General features: G+C 36.9%; 1 protein-coding gene across 1 annotated transcript; it reads right to left on the reverse strand.

Moving 5' to 3' along the window:
• Positions 1-19,301: 19,301 nt before the first annotated feature.
• Positions 19,302-20,806, reverse strand: LOC112043194 (bifunctional endo-1,4-beta-xylanase XylA-like). Its single transcript, XM_024078499.2, has one exon. The coding sequence runs from the start codon at positions 20,589-20,591 to the stop codon at positions 19,392-19,394; it is 1,200 nt and encodes a 399-aa protein (XP_023934267.2). The 5' UTR covers positions 20,592-20,806; the 3' UTR covers positions 19,302-19,391.
• Between the last annotated feature and the right edge of the window lie 152 nt (positions 20,807-20,958).

A 20,958-nucleotide genomic window follows, 5' to 3' on the forward strand; every position in this document is an offset into this window, starting at 1 on the left:
TTCGCGTTTACGTTAACGCGATAGTAACAGTATCAAACTGCCACTAGACCATCTGGTATATAGATAGCAGATAAGCTAGACCAGCAAAAATCCAGCCCTGTGAATGACCAACCCTCATGCCAAGCGTGGTCCTTTAGGGACATCAACTTTCATTCAACACACAACAATACAGTGCAAGAAATTGAAATTATCAGGGTATACATAAAAAGCATAATTTTCGGTCAGTCCGCACAATTTCCACGTTGCAACGAAGGCTGTAATTATACAACCACGTAATTGCATTGCTAACAGCCTGCCTGGATTGTTGCGAGAACATTAAAAATGATTTTACTGTAACACGTCGAAGTTATTTTTACTTGGTAAGTATATTTATTTACACATTTTTTAATATTTTAATACAAAACACTATTAATTTATATAAAAAAAATCATACCTCTCGTGTAGCTTTTGAAGGCCCAAATATTGACGGCCTCCGTGGCGCAATGGTAGTGAGGATTTAAAAGACGGAGGTCCTGGGTCTGATCCCCAGCTGGGCCGATTGAGGTTTTTCTAATTGACCCAGGTCAGCCTTCCACCAGGCTTCGGCCGTGACTAATTACCACCCTACCAGCAAAGACGTACCGCCAAGCGATTTAGCTTTCCAGTACGATATCGTGTAGAATCTGAAATGGAGGTGGATTACATCCGACGCCTAACAATTTAGCTCATTTCCATCTTAGATTGCATCATCACTTACCAGCAGGTGAGATTGCAGTCACGGGCTAACTTGTAAAGAATAAAAAAACAACCGACGAAGAGCTCTATAGTGAAGAACCTCGTCGCAATACCCGTCATTCAATGATCACAGCCTTCAAGACCCTTGATCCACCAGTCAAGCGAAAGCTCAAGGTGTTGGTCTAAGCTTTTGTACGTCATTAATCAAACAATAAATCGTCGTTCGTCGTTTATTTCACGTGAGTTGTATAACTTGGCAACTTCTTTTGTAACACTCCCGATGGTCCACGCAGGCCGGGGGGCGTGTAGTGATGAAAGAAAAACCCACGATTGATGCACCTCACTTACCCGCACGCACGATTTCACACTCAGTCTTTCCCCCCGTCGCCCACATATCATGGAAGTGTAATCAACGAATTTGACAGACTATAGATATCGATACCTTTAAATTAATAGCCACTCAACAACCAGATCGAAAAGAAGATTCTATTGAGTTGAGCCGGCAACTCATTAAATTCAAAATTCAAAATTCATTTATTTCAAGCAGTTAACAAGCACTTTTGAAACGTCAGTTTACTATTTGTAAAGATTCTATTTTTCTTTAATTTATTACATTATTCTTAATTCACACAAAACGACAACGGAAACAATTTCATAATCAAACCGGATAAGGAAATTCGCACGCCCAAGATCATGAACATCGTAAGCATTACCCGGCGGCGGCTTTATCAACACTGTTTAATTGTTGGCGGGAGGACTATCTCGCGGTTTACTGCCACCGATTGCCGCTATAAAATGTTACAGCCCTTTTGTTTAGCGCGACTTGTAGGCAGGGAGATCGCGGAGTCTGTAGTTACAAGTACATCATTGGTCTTGTGATGTGAACATGGTAATATTATATAACAACAATTAGTTATGCTGAGCTTTTATAACATAGTGTGCTGGGAATTCTCGTCGGAAATAGAACAGGAATGTTTATTTAAACTTTCCGCCAACCCGAATTAAATCATGCTGTACTAATATTATAAAGCTAAGCTGAATAGTTTGTTTGTTTGATTGACGCGCTAATCTCAGGAACTACAGGTCCGATTGGATCAATGTAGTGGGCTTAAACTCCATACCCCCTCCTTTAAGAACGAAGGCCCTGTAGTCCATTAAAATAGGTTGATAATGAACAAACACTTTTTTAACGTCTAGTTTCTAGGGATCATCTGAGGGAATCTACACTACAAATAAACTTGGAAGGCAGAATCTACTGACAAAACCCAACAAAAACCTGTTCCGTATATATAGAATCATCATAATAATATATATCGCGATACCAGAACGTAAACAACAAATGTAGAATCGGCTTTATGCTGAAAGCGGGTATCATAAACACGTACAAACCACTTTGAATAATTTAGTTCGGAGCGCATTTCCACGCACTTCCGCAAAAACCGCGAATAAGAAACACAATATAATATTCGGTACGCATTGAATGGGGAATAAAATTTTTTTGATTTTTTTCTCAATACATATGCCTACATCAATATTTTTGTAAAGTAGATCGTTAGGAAAGCAGTTATAGCCCAGTAGATAAGACCTCTGACTCCGATTCCGGAAGGAAACTTTTCAGTTGTGTGCATTTTAAGAAATTAAATATCACGTGTATCAAACGGTGAAGGAGCAGACCTGCATACCGGAGAATTTTCTCAATTCTCTGCGTGTGTGATGTCTGCCAATCCGCATAGGGCCAGCGTGGTGGACTATTGGCCTAACCCCTCTCATTCTGACTCGAGCACAGCAGTGAGCCGAATATGGGTTGATAATAATATTATGTATTATTAGATCGTTAAGAACAAATGTCCCACCTACTGTAGAAAACCATCGCCTATAATTAAGTAAAACTTTACAGAATATGCTTAAAACACTTGTTTTAGTGTGCTGATTTACGCTCCTTATCGCACATACTTACTCGTAATACATAACTTTGTGCAATATTTTGCCCAATGTTGTCCAAACTCTGCAATCAAAAAACTTGTGACTTTTAGTTGTATAACAACTAAATAAATATTAAAGTTAGAACAGAATAAAAAAAAATATTTTGTTTGATTTCTAAGCTAATCAAAACGAGTAGTGTCGCTTAAAAGAACCCTATGTTAAGCCTCAATGTCTGTAAATACATAATTATCTCCTTCAGATCGAAACATAGTAATGCTGTTTGATGGCATGTAAGCATGATTGTAGTAGGTAGGTAGAGGTACTTTCATTCTTTTCCCACTCAATTCTAAGTGCCAGCTCGTAATTGGGAAATCCATTTCCATCGGTCGGTAAGGGCTCGTTGCACATTGAAACACAATTATTATTAAACATTGAACTGGGTCTAAACTCAAAATCGCCCTGTTCTAAAGGACAGTAAAGGCTTTTACCCTGCAAGCCATTAAAATGCTGAATATAGATATTTAAATAAAACGCAGTAAAAACTTAGATTACACAAAGTAAAAATCAGTAACAAAATTTAAAAGCCATTTAGTACCTAGTCATCATATTTTATTTCATGGAATAAATATGAAATATCATAGGTACCAACATAACGCTAGAGTTGGCAGGCCTTTGTGGAAAAGTCTCACGTTCTATGCGCGCAACGCGCCGTGTTCCGATTTGATGCGTGCTTCGCGATCTGTATTTTAGTGATGTACCAACAGTTATCGATGATAATCTTTTTTTATTACTTAGGTATATTTTTTTTATTGTTGAAAATTGTTTAAAGTTGTTACACTATTAGACTTGCTGAAATAATTCTTTCTATCATTAGAATATTTTGTTCTTGTTAAACAATTCGAATAACAAAACAATGAATATACAAATGTTTTAAAAGACCTTCAATAAGAAGAAACCTTTGCCTACCTAGTTTCGAAAAGAACGATATTAACTTATCTCGGTTAAACCAATTGGTACGTCATGGACAGAATACTTTTATACCATTAAACAGACCTCATGTTAGACTAAGTTACTAAACCACCTTGTGATAAGTGTTTGATAATAGTCTAACCGTATATTGTCAGTTTTTTACAGTAAGTATATCAAATGATTTGACTTGACAAATGACAAAACTTCTGTATCAGACATTGACATTTATCAACCGGTTAGACTGGCCCTAAATAATGCATTCAAAATTTCGTCGTATAACAAAAAATATTTGCAATATATCGATGTCGATGTTTTACATCGTCATCGGCTGATCACATCACTATCAAAAAGTGAATAGTATTTTGTCAATAGTTGGGATCGCTGTTTGGGAGGCAAACAAGGTCGCTTCTGCCCGACAGGCGTCACCGCAATCGCACAAAAGTTACACGCTCCACGCTTTATGCATTTCACGGCGTTTTTTTGTATAAAACAATGCGCGTTAATCTAGCGGCATTGTTCAGTATTCAACTAAAATCAACAGTCATTCGCGTATTAAGTTTATCTCTTGTTTATACTTTCAAAAACGATATCCATACTGTGTGTTTTAACAAATTCAATATTTTGCGCATGCGATATCTCGTTAGGTATTTATAAAATGAGCTGTACGATTGAAAAGACAATAATGCGGCTCAAATTAATGGATAATTTAGAAAGACATCTTTACCACTACTAGGACTATTCTATTGCCGTAATAGTAAAGATCGTAGACGTGATTGCTTTAAGCTGCTTTCCAAATTCAGAAAAATTTACTGATTTTCACGAAAAAAAGTATTTTATTGAAAATGATTGTTAAAAAATTTAGTTCCTGTGAATACTTAAGTTATTTATAAGCCATATATTTTAAAAATATAAATTTTTGTTAGTTAATATATTTAAGTAAAACTTATTTTCTTTTTTTGAAGAATTTGAGATCGATTATGTCATTTACTGGTAGAAGTTGAAAAGTTTTACCTAAGAACATTATTATTCTTATCAGGTAAAAGAAGAGAGAAAGACCAATAAAGAGATTAGTTCGTGTAGAAAGGGGGAATTATGTAAAAGGAGTAGTTACGATTTATATGTACCTACAAGTAGACAAATTATATTGTTCTAACTTTATTGATGAATGAAAGGTTTACTATATATTCTGGCCTTACTAACTTAAACGCATTCCTGAGAAGAAAAGATGCCGTTTTTCATAAGCTCAGCCTTTCTATTTTGTTTTTAGTAATGGACATAGATAAATCTCCTACCCAGTATTATTCTTAGGCATACATTATGACACGTTTAACCTGAGAACGTGGCTCACGGGCAATTACATTGCACATTAGTCTCTCCCAACAGAAATACACTCGCAATTCGACAAAAACAAACGTGAGGATTGCCCCTCAGCACTGGTAATTTGTCAGGTGTTTTGTGGTCAAAGATTAGGAAAATAAAGGGCACTGGGCAAATTACGTGTATGTATAAATAAGCAAATACAGACCAATATACATTTTAAAAGGTTGATTGATAAAAAATAAAACGAAAAATATTTTTTAGCAATTTACCTAATACATCTAGTCATCTAGCTATTGGTCACCACAATGACTGGGTTAATCCCCTTTAAATTATGTAGTGATAGTAGTCGTTGATTAATGTGGGTAGTGTAATAATAATTAATAGTAGGTATGTGCCGATCAAAATATACTGGAATTTTAATTAGAGCCACATCTAACGATTCGATTGGATTCTTATTATTCTGAGACAATGCAGTAATATATGTACCACTTCGTCCGCGTGGAATTCAGTTTTTCACAAATCCCGCGGGAACCATGGAGTTTTCCGGGATGAAAAGTAGCGTATGTGTTTATCCAGAGCAAAATCTATTTCAATTCCAGCCAAATCGCTTTAGTAGCTGCAGCGTAAAAGAGGAACAAACATACTTACACAGTTTCACACTTACACACAATCTTTCGCCTTTATAATATTAGTGTGATGGAACTGACTTGAAGCTGGATTTGAAGACATATTAACCACATTAATATGTCTTGAGGATATTTATCAATAACTAGCAACTTATCTAATCCTCCACTGCACTGTGCTCATCTTCTGTTCAGCAGGAATGAGACAGCAAATAATGCCACAAGACAAACGAACTCTGAGAGACACCTAAAAACAGGGTACGCAAATCGACAGATAATATTTTTCTTTGCCAAAACGCGTGGGAACAATCCGCAACGGTGCCGAGCCGTTGCGCCCGCTAACGTCTTCTTCTAGGGGAGTGAAATATCTAAACGCGACTCTCTTAATGGCTCTCATTTATTCTCTCCCGAATCTCGCACTGTGCGGTAATTATTGCGTTTCCAGTAGGGTTATTAAGTTTTGCTTCGGTTGAAATGAGAAATGGCCGCACTTATTCCGTGCTCAACTTGATATCTTCGCGCGCCAAAGGGTTCGAATTTAATTTCAGATTGCGGTATTACGGTGTAATTAATATAATTGTGGCGGCTGCACTGATATTATATAGATTACATTGTGATATTTTATTTTAAGCATTTCATTAGACCCACTTTTATTTACTTTTAAGGGTTCCGTAGTCCACAAGGAACCCTTATAGTTTTAACATGTCCATCTGTCTGTCCGTCCATCTGTTTGGGTTGAAAAAAAAGTTTTTGGAATTCTGTCCCTACATGCGAATTAGGATGATTTTTCATCGTCTATCCCATAGAGTGAGTTATCGTTATCTGTATAAATAAGGGTATAAAGTGCTAATTTAATCTACGGAACCCGCGTATGGGCCGACACGCACTTGGCCGGTTTTTTTCATTACAATTCAGAGTGTGACATGACCACATAAACTTATACAAAGTATCTTAAGTTAACTTTGCCGTTGGCCCAATGCTTATGCCTATATATGGGTTATTTGCTTTCAGATCATAATGTCCTAGGTTCGAATCCAGGGTCGGATTGTATGAAAAACCGGAAGTTTCTTTTTTCCAAGAAATGTAATACTATACAATTCTGAGCAGCGAGTTTAGAAGTTGGGTGGTCATACAACCCCGTGCCTCTGAGATTACGTTAAGAGTTACGTGATTTACATCTCACAGTGGTCGTTAATGGATGGATTGGTGGGTGTAAGCTCCATATTTACTGCCCTGTAGTGGGTCGTTAATGATTATGATCTTCTTCAACTTACTGTTAAGCACGAATCTCCATTCAGAATGAGAGGGGTTAGGCCAATAATCCACCACGCTGGCCCTAAGCGGATTGGCAGTATTCACACACGCAGAGAATTAAGAAAATTCTCTGGTATACAGGTTTCTACACGATGTTTTTCCTTCACCGTTCCACTTAAGTATTCAGTAAGAAATTAGAGCTTTTATGTAAATCCGCGATCTTATTACGTATGCCTGCGTAGAGTTCAGAACAAAGCTTAAAGTATATAAAGTTACAAATTAAATTTAGACTAAGTTCATATCAAAGTTGTACATGGCGTATTATGCAGGATTTAGCCAAGTTGGAGCCGAGTCGGCTTAGTGCCGGCGCGTTATCTTTGCGGAGTTGGGAATTTGTTAACGCCGGCGGATTCTCTTGAAATATGAGCTACACTGTGTATCGGTGTGCGTGACAATGAGATGAATACTTGAGATAATAAGCTTCATCTTCTTACAGTGCCGACTGAAACTAAATTCTCTAATCTGCTAAACTTTTTTGTAATAATGTGGCATGGCATAGATTTCACTGCGTGGTTTGGTAGGTACATACGAGGAGACCACTTAACAGTAAAATCAGTAAAATGACAAAAGGTATGTTCAACTAATTTCATGGACAACTAACTGAAATTATATATATATTTATATATATTTACGTTATTAATACCATATACGAAACAAATCTTCACACTTTTCAATTTGTCATCCGACGGACCATCCGATAAACCGTTTTGTCTCTTTTCGTCTTCCATGCCTCAACAAAGCATAGTGTATATTTGGAACATCTGACTCGACAAACGTTCCGTCTAAAAAGATACTAAAATCCTAATTAAAAATTATACTTACTGAGTAGATATATACAAAAAATCATTAAGATCAATCGAGCCCTTTTGGAGAAGGAGTTCGAGTTGCGACCATATACGATTATACACCGTGACACGAGCTTTATGGTTTTCAGCCTCTCAAAGGAATGAATAGCTACTTAGTTTTTATGCTGAAATAAGAAAACAATCGTAGACATAGCAAAACAATAACTAGCTAGAATAATTAAATCAATCGATCCACATAAACGTCGCAGCCGCTAAATTATCGGCGCCTGTGTTTGCGTATGGCGCGGCGTTAACAAACAGCCTTCAGGTGAGTGGCGGCCCTTGTGTGTAGTTTTGCTTATTAACGAGACCAACATGGCGGACGCTTGATAAGATTTCGGTTTGTCTTGACTGGTATTCGTGCCTCGAGGCGCTTTGCGAGCATTTGGAGTTCAGGCCACTAAGAACACTCAGGGAAGTATGCTCGTCTCGAATAAACAATAGATAGTACGAGATATCCCCCATAGCTATGACAAACTTAAGGCTACAGGGGCTTGTTTTTCATAGATTCCAAGACTGCCTACTCTGACGACACAGCAACGATATATGCCTTCGAGTACCATCAGGCGATGGGTGACACCGTTGAGGTCCCATTAAGGAGCCAACGGCACTTACACAATCAGAAAAAAGGCGACGATAAAACTGCAACAACGGACGCTATAATGCAAGGGTCAACCTAGAATCAATCTTAAATTCATATGTAGCGTACCTTATACGCAATCATAAATACCGTTTGCAGTGAACCCTAAGCAGGCAAACTGCTATGTAAACATTTTCTGTAAGAACATTCGCTACGATGTTAAGTTAAGGCAGTCGTTCCTAACTCGTCCTTACCAACGCTCGTGTTCTAGTTTATTCATTGTAACCAGTCCGCTTAGTTAAGATATTTTATGTTTCTCAAAGTTATATTATTCGTGTGTGCTAATAAACATTAATTAGTTCATCTACTTGGTTTATTATTGGATTCCTGACAGAGGCACGCATTAACCTTCAGTAGCCTATCAATCATTCAAATCAATTAATTACAACACAACCATTACTACACATATAATACATAAATATATAGATACCTAATCAAGCCTCATTCTCATAAGCCTTTATGTTGCTTTATAACCTCCTCTACCAGCTCTACCTACTAACAAGTCTCGTTAACATCATTTCAGCTGTTCCACAGATTAGCCCGGACAAACAGACAGAGAGACGGGCAAAAAATAAAAAAAAAGTTTGATTATGTTATTATCGTGTAACTATCGCTCTTGAAAAAACGTAGGTACGTTCAATTTTATTTATGTATTGATAATAATCAAATAGAGCATACGCAGGGTCGTACCCCTATTCTTACACAACGTAAAGCACATAGCTGGGAGCGGGTACAAATCGCCCGGCTGCTTCGGATAACTAACACGTGTTCCCAGTCATAAACAATTTCATACCCACCTCTAGATTGATACTCGTACGTAAGTACCTACTGCTACGCGGAACTTATGAGACGATGTTATCTTTACAATGTGGGTAATCAACGTCGTGGATGGACTTTTCGCCTAAGTAAGTATAGGTATTCGGGTAGGCCTATATAGTGTTTAGATCCCCGCCCCGATGGTCTATTGTCGTACCCTCTCCTGATACAGTCATTCCAAATAGTTGAAGGGGTATTGGAACAATAGTAATATTTTAAAGAAATAAATATTCTTATCAAAAAAAAATTAAAACATAGGTACTCTTCATTAGGAGCCGTGATAGCCCAGTGGATATGACCTCTGCCTCCGATTTCGGAGGGTGTGGGTTCGAATCCGGTCCGGGGCATGCACCTCCAACTTTTCAGTTGTGTGCATTTTAAGAAATTAAATATCACGTGTCTCAATCGGTGAAGGAAAACATCGTGAGGAAACCTGCATACCAGAGAATTTCTTAATTCTCTGCGTATGTGAAGTCTGCCAATCCGCATTGGGCCAGCGTAGTGGACTATTGGCCTAACCTCTCTCATTCTGAGAGGAGACTCGAGCTCAGCAGTGAGCCGTATATGGGTTGATAACGATTCTTCATTAACAACGATGTTCCCATGAAAATGAAATCACGTCACCGCGATGTAACTTTACAGAATCACTATGCTCTTCAGAATTGTACTTTGATGGTAGGTATGTGTTCCTGAGATATATTAAAAACCCTTCCCACAAAGTTATCGAATATTACGAAGAGGAAAGATTTCATTGTTTGTTTGTTTGCTTTGAATAGACTCCGAAACTACCGAACCGATTTGAAAATTCTTTCAATGTTGTACACTATCTCCGAGTACTATAGGCTATATTTTATCCCCGTATTCCTACGGGAACGGGAACTATGCGAGTGAAACCTCGTGGCATATGCTAGTTTCCAATATCTTTACAGTTCTCTAAATGAGTATAGATATTCCTATAAAATAATTGTAGTTTTAAGTATGCAGTGCACCTATGCTACAGTTAATCCCCAACCGATAGTATTGAAATAGCTGTAGTGTTTCCCACAGAATTGAAGTCTTAGAGTAATAAAGAGCTCTGATAGAAACTATCCATCAGGTTTCTCTATCATTCTAGTAAGAAAACTCTGCAAAAAAACTCAAGAGTTGTTTTTTTTAAATAGTGATCTATTGAAACACTAGTGGGAGCCCGCGACTTCGTCACGTGGAATTCAGTATTTCACAAATCCCGCGAGAACTCTGGATTTTTTCGGGATGAAAAGTAGCCAGAGTAAATTCTATTTCCATTCCAAATTTCAGTCAAATCGCTTCAGTATCCGCAGCACAAAGGAGACAAACATACACACACACTTACATACAAAGTTTCGCCTTTATAATATTAGTGTGAGTGTGTTAATGTGATTTATCATTAATAAAGGTAGCTCTAAACTTTATAAAGTATTATTATCTTCCAAGTAGGTACCAACTATGTAGGGCTTTCCTAACGACGAAAAATAAATTGCCATCATCAAAGCTTTCTTACAAAGTTATTTTAAAAGTTAACCTTTTATGAAAACAAAAATATCGCACAAAAGGCAACCAACCAACTACGAATTGGAAACCATATCAATATTGTATTATACCTTTCAATCAATTAAAACGAGTACAATAGCAGCTCCTTTAAACGACATTTTCTTTTTAAGAAAGCCAATAGAAAACTCTTATGTAGGTCCTACCAATCCTTCCTTTTCTCTTTTTCACTTATTTAATTTTTTTTTCTTTTTTATTCTTTACAAGTTAGCCCTTGACTACAATCTCACCTGATGGTAAGTGATGATGAAGTCTAAGATGGAAGCGGGCTAACTTGTTAGGAGGAGGATGAAAATCCCCACACCTTTTTGGTTTCTACACGGCATCATACCGGAACGTTAAATCGCTTGGCGGTACGTCTTTGCCGGTAGGGTGGTAACTAGCCACGGCCGAAGCCTCCCACCAGCCAGACCTGGACAAATTAAGAAAATCTCAATCTGCCCAGCCGGGGATCGAACCCAGGACCTCCGTCTTGTAAATCCACCGCGCATACCACTGCGCCACTGAGGCCGTCAATTGTATCAAATGAAGCATAAAATAAGTTAATTGTCATGGTTACCAGATTTTATATGAAAAATGTGTCTGGCTGCAATTTAACTAGGCAACCTATTTGTCACTGTGAACATTATCTATCATTTGTTTCTTATCACTAACTAGCAGACGTCGCGCGGTTTCACTCGCGTGGTTCCCGTTCCCGTAGGAATACGGGGATAATATATAGCACTCGGGATAGTGTAGCTTCCCAACAGTGAAAGAATTTTTCAAATCGGTTCAGTAGTTCCAGAGCCTATTTAAAACATACAAACAAATAATCAAATCTTTTATCTTTATAATATTAGTAAATAACAGATGAGGGTATATATGTTTTTAATGCCGGTTCATAGACCACAAAATCTATATACAGGAAGAAATTTTTTTAAGTACGGATATTTTTATATTTTGTACATAAACAAAATTTAATGAACACGTATTTTTTCTTTTTTTTTTTAAATCAAAAATAACAAAGTTATCGTTAGCTAAAGTTATTTACGTTTAAACAGAATTTGAGGGTCACCCTATCGCTGTACTAGGTAATAGGCAACTACAAAATCAGCTGGTAGGTAGGTTAGCGAGCGCCCGCGCCGAGGGCCGTTGACCTTTGTGCGTTTATTTTATTTTTGTTTGATACCTATTATTTTTATAATAATTAAAGGTCGTCGTCACTTTTGAGCTGAGTACCGATATTCCTTTCATACTTTATTGGGCTTAGGACCATCAATAATGCCTGAAGTGCATGCGTAATAATAATAATAAAAACTATGAACTTTCGATTGAAATAATGAAATACAAATGATTATTATTACGCAAACTTTTGCATTAAAGGCGTATTTAAAAAATTGTAATCAGCATATTTACATTCATCAGTGATATCTACTTACTAAGTTTGTTTTTGTTAATTTGAAAATTTTAATCACTGTATTTTAACAATTGTTCGAAATGAAGTCCATTCCTTTCAAGGCACAACCGAGCACGTTTTAATAAAATTTTCATTTAGTTTATTTAAAACACATGTTCCTCACATTAGGCACTGCGGGGTTCAGGATTCCTTGGGCTCGTGACCTAGGAACACTCACTCGTACATTGTGCAAGCTGCACGAAGGCGTTCATTGCTGAGCAAATACACTCGCCCCATTTCGTAATAGTCGCGATTTGAAAATCCCGACATAGTAAATGCGCAAGCGACGGCAGATTGTCTGTCACTGGTCGCCCATCGGCAATTCGGTAGGCGTCCTTAGGGATTTTTCGATCCCCTCACCTCTGCCACCCCCGTCAGTCGAAGCCGAAGCGATATGCCTACGGCCGGTTTTTCTTTGTCGGCGTCTTACAAAGTGCCGCCAGCATTTGCGCAGTTTGTTTGGTAATGTGTCCATTATTTTGTTATTTCTGAGACATAAATTGATAAAAAAAAATTACATAAAATGTATCGAACTGTTTGTAGATTTATGTTCTATTAATGATACTGAACCACGAAAAAAAATATCGGTACTAAAGTCCGAATCACCCTGTATATAAAAGAAAGTCGTGTTAGTTACTCCATTTATAACTCAAGAACGGCTGAACCGATTTTGCTGAAAATTGGCAGGTAGGTAGTTTAGAGCCAGGAGAAGGACATAGGATACTTTTTACTTTTTTATACTTTTTTTTACGGGTAGGGTAGGGGTAGGGTAGAGGTAGTTGAAAGTTTACATCGAGTTTCACGCGGACGAAGTCGCGGGCGTCCGCTAGTTATGGATAAAGATTTGTAACAATTACAATTATTTATACAGTCGTATTTCCAATGATTTCGTTTAAAACCAAATCCGGACGATGGATCCCTTGGGGACGCTTCATTTCATAGCAATTAGTTGGCTACAGGCGACGGATTCGTCACGAATGAACGGGTAACCCTTCTCGAAACGACTTTTAGGATACGATTTTAATACTATACAGGAATTAATTGTAATATTTTAATAGAAACATGTCAAAAATAGAAAAAATCAAGTTGTTTCTAATATCAACAGATACTGTTATTATAGAACATAAACATAGCGCATACAGTAAATAACTATTTACTGTTACTTTAGACCCTAATCATAGCGTACAGTGACTATCCACATAATGATTTTGATGTTGGTTCACAAGTCGAAGCAGTTATATTGAAAGTTTTCTTATTACATAAGCTAGACTAGCCTGCTACGATTTTACTTTCGATTTCTTCCCTACTAAGTAAGGTAGGTAGGTAGGTACGTCTAGAAAGTAACGAACTTCTTCAAAGGAATTATTTCTTATTTTTCGGTTTTTCCCGAACTTAGCCAAAAGTTTAAGCTGAGCATAGTTTGGTATGATAAAAATGTATAGGTATTTATGAACAATCGAAACATGAACGATTTATAATATTAAAAAATCTTCAACAATCCCATTTAACCCTTTAAGGGTAGAATTAAAAAAAAATCGAGAATTACATTATTTTTAGTATTTTTCTGGTAGTTCACATATCAATTTTTATAAATGTAGTTAACTTGAAAAATGAAAGACTTTCAAGCCCTGTTTCAACCCCTTCTAATTTTATTTTCGCGACAAAAAGTATCCTATAGCCTTCTTCGTATTATGGTCACAAATCGTGCCAAGATTCATTTAAATTTATTCATTAGTTTCATCGTGATGCCCGGTCATCAAAAACATGGATAGACAGACAAGACTAAAAATGAAAAAAAAAAATTGGTTCCAGTATCGATTAAATATAACCCTCCAACAAAATATTTAAAAAAATCTTCAATGAACAGAATTTGATCTGTTACAGTTTTATTATAAGTAAAGATAGAGAGATAAAGATAAATTAGAGTCGTATCGCATCTTGTAAACGGCACCGCGGAAGAAAGGAGCAACTTGCTCATCTAAACCGAGTTGTCGGGGAATGTGTAACAAAACGGCCATCGAGCTAACTCCAGACAATAAACAAAGTCGAGATAAGCGAGTTGCGACTTCATTGTTCTGTCGGGACTCGAGACTCGAGACTGAGGGAGATGAGGCGATTGCTTATGAAACAAGTTTCCGCTGTGTGATGTGATTTTTGGCGGTGTAACTTTACTGAAGCCAATTCACATTAGGTAACTACAGGTATGTTATTTACCGTAATAGCCCAGTGGATATGAACTATTTCGGTGGGCGTAGGTTCGAACTTTTTGACGGTTTCGATCGTGCCTAGTATACAGGCAAAGGATATGGACCCACTACACTACCTCAATGCGGATTGGCAGGTTAAGGTAATGTTTGGCCATTTAACGATATATCGGTAGTTAATGATAGTGAATGCCACCTGCTGACCTGTTCACTAATTTGGTCTTTATTAACAACCCAATAAAATTAACTAAGAAATGTCATCTACCCACTGTATGATATCCACGATAGGTTGTCAGTAGGCACCGGATGACATTTGTTACATTAAATGTCAAATTTCAATTGTCAAATACGTCAAAGTTAGTGAATTCACCTGGTGACGGCTTAACATATTCTCTAAGGCACAGCTGGTCAAATGTATTAGTAACAACTTCCCAACTGAGGGCTGAAAATTAATGCTAAAAATTTCTAGGAAAAACGAGAATCTCAATATTTCATACCTACTCGTAGCTCGATCAAAGATTCGATTTAAACACTTCGACCAAATCGGACATGTGTAAATTGGTACTCTACAGCTATCATCGAATGAGTATCTAGTTTAAATAACTCGTTATACGTTCTAAATTAAAGTTATCTGAATCACTGTTTTTGCAGACAACCCTACTCGATACGGCCCATCGAAAGTTCATTTAAGTAATGTTACTATCGTCCTCCCCCTTTGGAGACGACAGAAACAGAATTATACGAAATCAGTGTTAGGGAAAGGGACAAATTACCCATAATGTTATCCCATAATCACACTTTTGTTTTCCAATCGCTGCTAACGATTATTGGCATGTTATTCGGATTTCGGATGTCGTTTTCAAATTGCTTTACTACTACTCGAAAAGTTGTTAGAAAGTCCAATAAAAAGGGAAACGGTGATTATATAAAGATAACTTGAATTAGATTAATTTTCTTATCAAGTGGTTATCGGGGATTAGACTACATTAGACCACATAGGTCTTGAAGTAAATACGACGGCCTCCGTGGCGCAGTGGTATGCGCGTTGGATTTACAAGACGGAGGTCCTGGGTTCGATCCCCGGCTGGGCAGATTGAGATTTTCTTAATTTGTCCAGGTCTGGCTGGTGGGAGGCTTCGGCCGTGGCTAGTTACCACCCTACCGGCAAAGACGTACCGCCAAGCGATTTAGCGTTCCGGTACGATGCCGTGTAGTAACCGAAAGGGGTGTGGATTTTCATCTCCTCCTAACAAGTTAGCCCGCTTCCATCTTAGACTGCATCATCACTTACCATCAGGTGAGATTGTAGTCAAGGGCTAACTTGTAAAGAATAAAAAATAATAATAATAATAATTAGATATGTAGGTACTCGTATTTAGATACACTTGTAAGCAGTGCATACTACTACTATTGCATACTATCTTAAACAGCTTAAACTAAAGCCAAACACGATGTGGAATGTTTATCAAGAAATAAATTAAAAATAAGGGTATAAAATCGCTAATCTCTTCACAGTTCACACCTAATAATAATTTTAATTAAAGTGTTCCTAAATTAATGAATATAAATGTATCTCGTTAATATCTTTTGAATAACATATACAAGTAATAATAAAAATACAATTAAATAAATTAGAAATGACATGACATCGCGTTTACTACTTTCATTTCTGTTTATTGAGAAACATTGCACATAGAGTTTGGCTTTAGTAGGTATAGGTATTCAATGACGTCTTCCATAGTTGCCGTACCGTAAGCTTACCCTTTTTTGATGCCCGCGCACACCATTGCTTATTAGCCATTCATATCACAGACAAAATACAAAAAATTGGTTAGAAAAGAAATAGCTGTAAAGTGTTTTTTACATAAATTTAAAATTCATCCTTTGATTTAAAAAATTTTGGAAACGAAATTCGAAACGATAGGGACGACTACTCGTAACAAAGTAACGGAAGTGGTTATAAATTTGCAATTGCAGATTGGCAGGCAATATGCATGTCCTTCACCTAGCGTTTATCCGAATCTAGATACAAATTTATCTGTGAATATTCATTGTTTCGTTGTATTAATTGCAAAACGGCATTTTAATATAATTTCATTATGAATAACACTAATAGATATCTACTCGTGTCTATATGCTTCATGTGAAAGCGCAAAAGGTATCAAACAGCGAGACTATAAAGAACTACTATAGGTACCTACTCCGAAAATGATTCGTATTCGTTTCACAATCAGGTCGAATCGACCATCGACAACTAGAGAAGTAGAGAACATCTTTTTCTATGTCCGTTACTGTTTTATATATGAATATCTACCTACATAGTAGCAACTAGCAACGGACATCGACATTGGGTTCCCAATAGAGAACCTGCATGAACATGCTTGGAAGCTGGAACTCTTAAAAAAAGGTGACTAGGCTTACTTTAATTTGATTTAAAAAACATTTATAAGTAGTGTGGTAGGCAAATACGGAAATCCACCTCAAGTATGGTCCATTACGCGCTTAGCAAGCAGATACCTAAGTGTAATTTTCCTCAAAGTTTTATCGACGTTTTAATTTTAATAAAAATTGTATATCAAGACAAACTTCACTATCAGCATCGAACGGCATTTAACGAAATAAACACATTGAAGCATTACCTACTTATCTTGTACAAGAAATTGTATTTACTCATACCTACCTATATTAAAATGACGCCACGCGGTTTAACCCGCGTGGTTCCCGTTCCCGTAGGAATACGGGGATAATATATATAGCCTATAGCCTTCCTCGATAAATGGGCTATCTAACACTAAATGATTAGTAGTTCCTGAGATTAGCGCGTTCAAACAAACAAACAAACTCTTGAGTTTTATAATATTAGTATAGATGTAAGTTCTTATATGAATAAAAATATTACAAAAAAAAACGAATTGATGCAATATAGTATTTCACACTCATATCCCATTTTAAATTGTCATCAAACAATGCATAATACAAAAGGACTTTTCGAGAGCTTACCGTTTAAATTAGTTTATTCCCCTCCAGAACCACAACGAAGGGTTGCAAAATTTAAATTACAAATAAAGTTCTGAAAAATATCTACGAGTGGTTAGTGCCTCAATAACGACTTCGCTTAATTAAAGCGACTGGCATTCTCTTTTTAACCGACTTCCAAAAAGGAAGAGGTTCTACGTTCGGCTGTATGTATGTTTTTAAAGATACCCATTCTCATGGATTTGGTTAAAAAATATATAGGTAGTTAGCAGGTACTTAATTAGGTATCAGGGTAGTCCTCAAGAAGTAGGTAGGAAGAATATTTTATAGTGAAAATCTTTTTACTCGTAATTTTACGTCCAGTAAATTATTACCACCAGGGTTATTTCTGTTCTTTAATCGTTGTTTGTTGTTTAATTAGACCTATTAAATAATGTAGAAGAAAATCATTATATCCAATATCTAAGGTCCCGACTGTTTTCTAATTGCTTTCTACACTTCTGGACTGAGCTTGTTTTTTTTTATTTTCAGTTTTTTTATACTTTATGCAGTCGGGTTTTTTTTATTTGTTTAATTAATTTATTTATGTCAAAAAAAAAATTTTTTTTTTTCGTTATTTCTTCATGGTCGTAATAAATAATATTTTGTATGCTACTGCACTTAATTAGCCACTGTAGCACTCGTGCCGTCTATTCATCAACCTACACAAAAACCACTCGTAATGTCCAATGTCCAATGGTCCTTATTACATGACAGTGACTTCAATAACTATTAAATCACTGTCATGTACTTACCTAAAACTAAAACGACTTATAAATTATACATCTAAGATATTTTTGGTACGCAATTAGGGTTGCCAGGCCATAAAATGCAAAGGCCGGACTTCGCACTGTATAAGGCCGGACATTTTGCCCTAAAAGCCGGACATGTTTTTTTATTGCCAAACTTATTGTTTTTACAGCTAAGCTGTTGAAAAAAGTATTTATGCGTGATGTAAAGTGAGAATGAGATCGAAGATAGAGTGTGCCAGATATATATATTCATATTCGATATTTATTAAAAGATGGACATAATATTTATAATAAAAAAACTCGTTTACGAATTTGAAATGTTTAAGTTAGCGAGAATCGCCACTCTGATAAAAAGCCTGACAAAAGCCGGACAGGCCGAAAATGTACATATTTGGCCGGACGCGACCGCAAAAAGCCAAACATGTCCGGCTAAAGCCGGACACCTGGCAAGCCTATACGCAATGCTTTTTCTTTCTGTAAGCTTTACTCCATTATTAGACTGCTCTTTATTAGCATGCAATTTTTTGTGTACCTCGTATTAACAAGTCGAAAACTTTCAAAGCAATTTGAACTAATTTTTGTTTCGCTTTAAAATAATTATTATCAACCATACTTACGCTCAAACGCCCTTGTCCCTACCGTACTCAAATTCCGGCCAGCCGACCCCGATTTTCCACGCATCCGTCTCGCACCAAAGCCCAAACCGCTCAACTGTGCCAGATGTACCATATTGAAATATGGCACCCTACTGACTGTCGGACATATCGCCCCGAGGAATATTCTCTTCAAAGTACCTGTATGTGACCTAAACGCATCACTGAACATTAGCAAATATGCAAAATGGATATCATCCGATACTACACATCGGAAATCTGTAATATTAGACGGTATATTCGACTAGGAAACTACCCTATAGCTTCCTATGTGTAACACAACATCAGTAGGAACAAACACTTTAACAGGTAAAGCATTGAGAACTTTTTGAGGAATGTTCTTATGTTCCGCTCTTTATTAGTATACCTAATTACTACTACTAACGAAACTACATTACTTTCCTCTATATTCACACAAAATTTCAATATTTTACTGGTTCGTTAATTGAATTATTCTCGGTTTGCATTGTTATTTGCTTTCATAATAAAACGTTTAAAGAAACACACTTGATTTAGTATTCATTTATTTCACTTATTGTAATAGCTATCTATTACTATAATCATCTTAATTAAGAAAATTACCTTTATTATAAAGCTGAGAATTATTGTCGTCTGTTATAAACTAATCTATTAATTTTACTAGATTCTGCACTTCTTGCGGGGACATTATAATAGGTGCTGTCGTAACTAGAGTATCTCCGACTGCTTGGCTGATAATCGAGTTCTATATAATCACCTTCTTCTCTTCTTAGTTGACCATTTTCCTTGCCAGCATATCTAGGGTCTTCATAAATCGTTATAGTCTGTTTTCTACGAGCCACCATAGGTGCTACAGGTACCGGTGCGTCTCTGGGTAATTCAGCGACTGGGTCAGATCGAGACTCACCATACCGATATCCATGGCCATGACCGAATCCTCCATCATGACGTATACCGTGATGATCATAGTGACCTGGCCTGTGGTAACTCCTATCCCAGTCCCGGTTTCTACCCCAATCCCGATTTCTATCCCAATCAGGTCGATCCCAATCTCTCCTGTTATTCCAATCCCAACCGGGATCATAATGAACGTGGGGATGTCGATGGTCGTGTCGATCGTGAGTTTTACCTCTGACGTAAGCGTCGTGTCCGTTACGATATTTGTTATAGTTTTCAGAATTGTCCAAATATGAATTTCTTCCGTAATCCCGATGAGTAGCATGTTTATCCCCTACATCACCATATCGGTTGTTGGCTCGGCCGCGGTAATCGTTTCGTGAATACTGTTGTCCATTGTTATGAGATCCTTCATAACTTCTACCATCTTGATTATCATGTGTATTTGCTTTACTAGTATATCCAGCTTGATCGCCCTCGTCATTTAAATCGTCGAAGAATGAACTTTTGTTCGAAGACTCATCTTTGTGATACGTATTTTGATAACCTTGTTTGTGATGGCCTTTCTTGTGTCCTCTTTTGAATGCATCAGTGTGGTGATCTTCGGCTTTATCTTGTTTAGTATTGTAGCCTCCGAAGGCATCCTTTTCTGATGACACCTTGCTCTCCTGATCTTTCTTCAGAAATTTTGATTCGTCATTCTCTTTGGAAAACTTATTTGAATGAGTGTCTTTCGTTTCAGTGTCGATGTGGTGATCTTTCTCCCCCTTTCCTTTTTCCAACTTGACTGTTTCAGATTCTTCATCATGAGCTGTATCCTTGAGGTGTTCTTTCAATGCTTCCTCGAGGCCCGATGCACAAACTTTCGAAGTTAACAAAAACATGCACAATGAAAAATATAAATATTGTCGGAATTTAGAAGTCATTTCATTCCAATCGAGAACGTCGATGTTCCTTCACTAAGCTATTGGAGTTGAATAAAAACGATTCTTACGTAAACGCTATTATATACATAGTACGCAGATTCTGGACTTCGCGGTAATTGAAGTTACAATGCCAGGAAGCACAGAATATAGAAACAATGACCAAACATGACTCTGTCCGTGACACGATGGTTTTGAACTAAGTACCTTCAGCGATTTGTTGGCTTACACCCGAGGTCATTACACCTCATAACCTCTACCTCGTTCCTTTAGTACTTACATACAAGTAAAAAACTATAGGTAGATATAGTAAAATCATGATGAATATTATTTATTTAAGTATAATAAATATTTTTTAGTAAGTGAATGT

This window comes from Bicyclus anynana, chromosome 6 (assembly GCF_947172395.1).
Source record: "Bicyclus anynana chromosome 6, ilBicAnyn1.1, whole genome shotgun sequence".
Taxonomy (NCBI): Eukaryota; Metazoa; Arthropoda; class Insecta; order Lepidoptera; family Nymphalidae; genus Bicyclus; species Bicyclus anynana.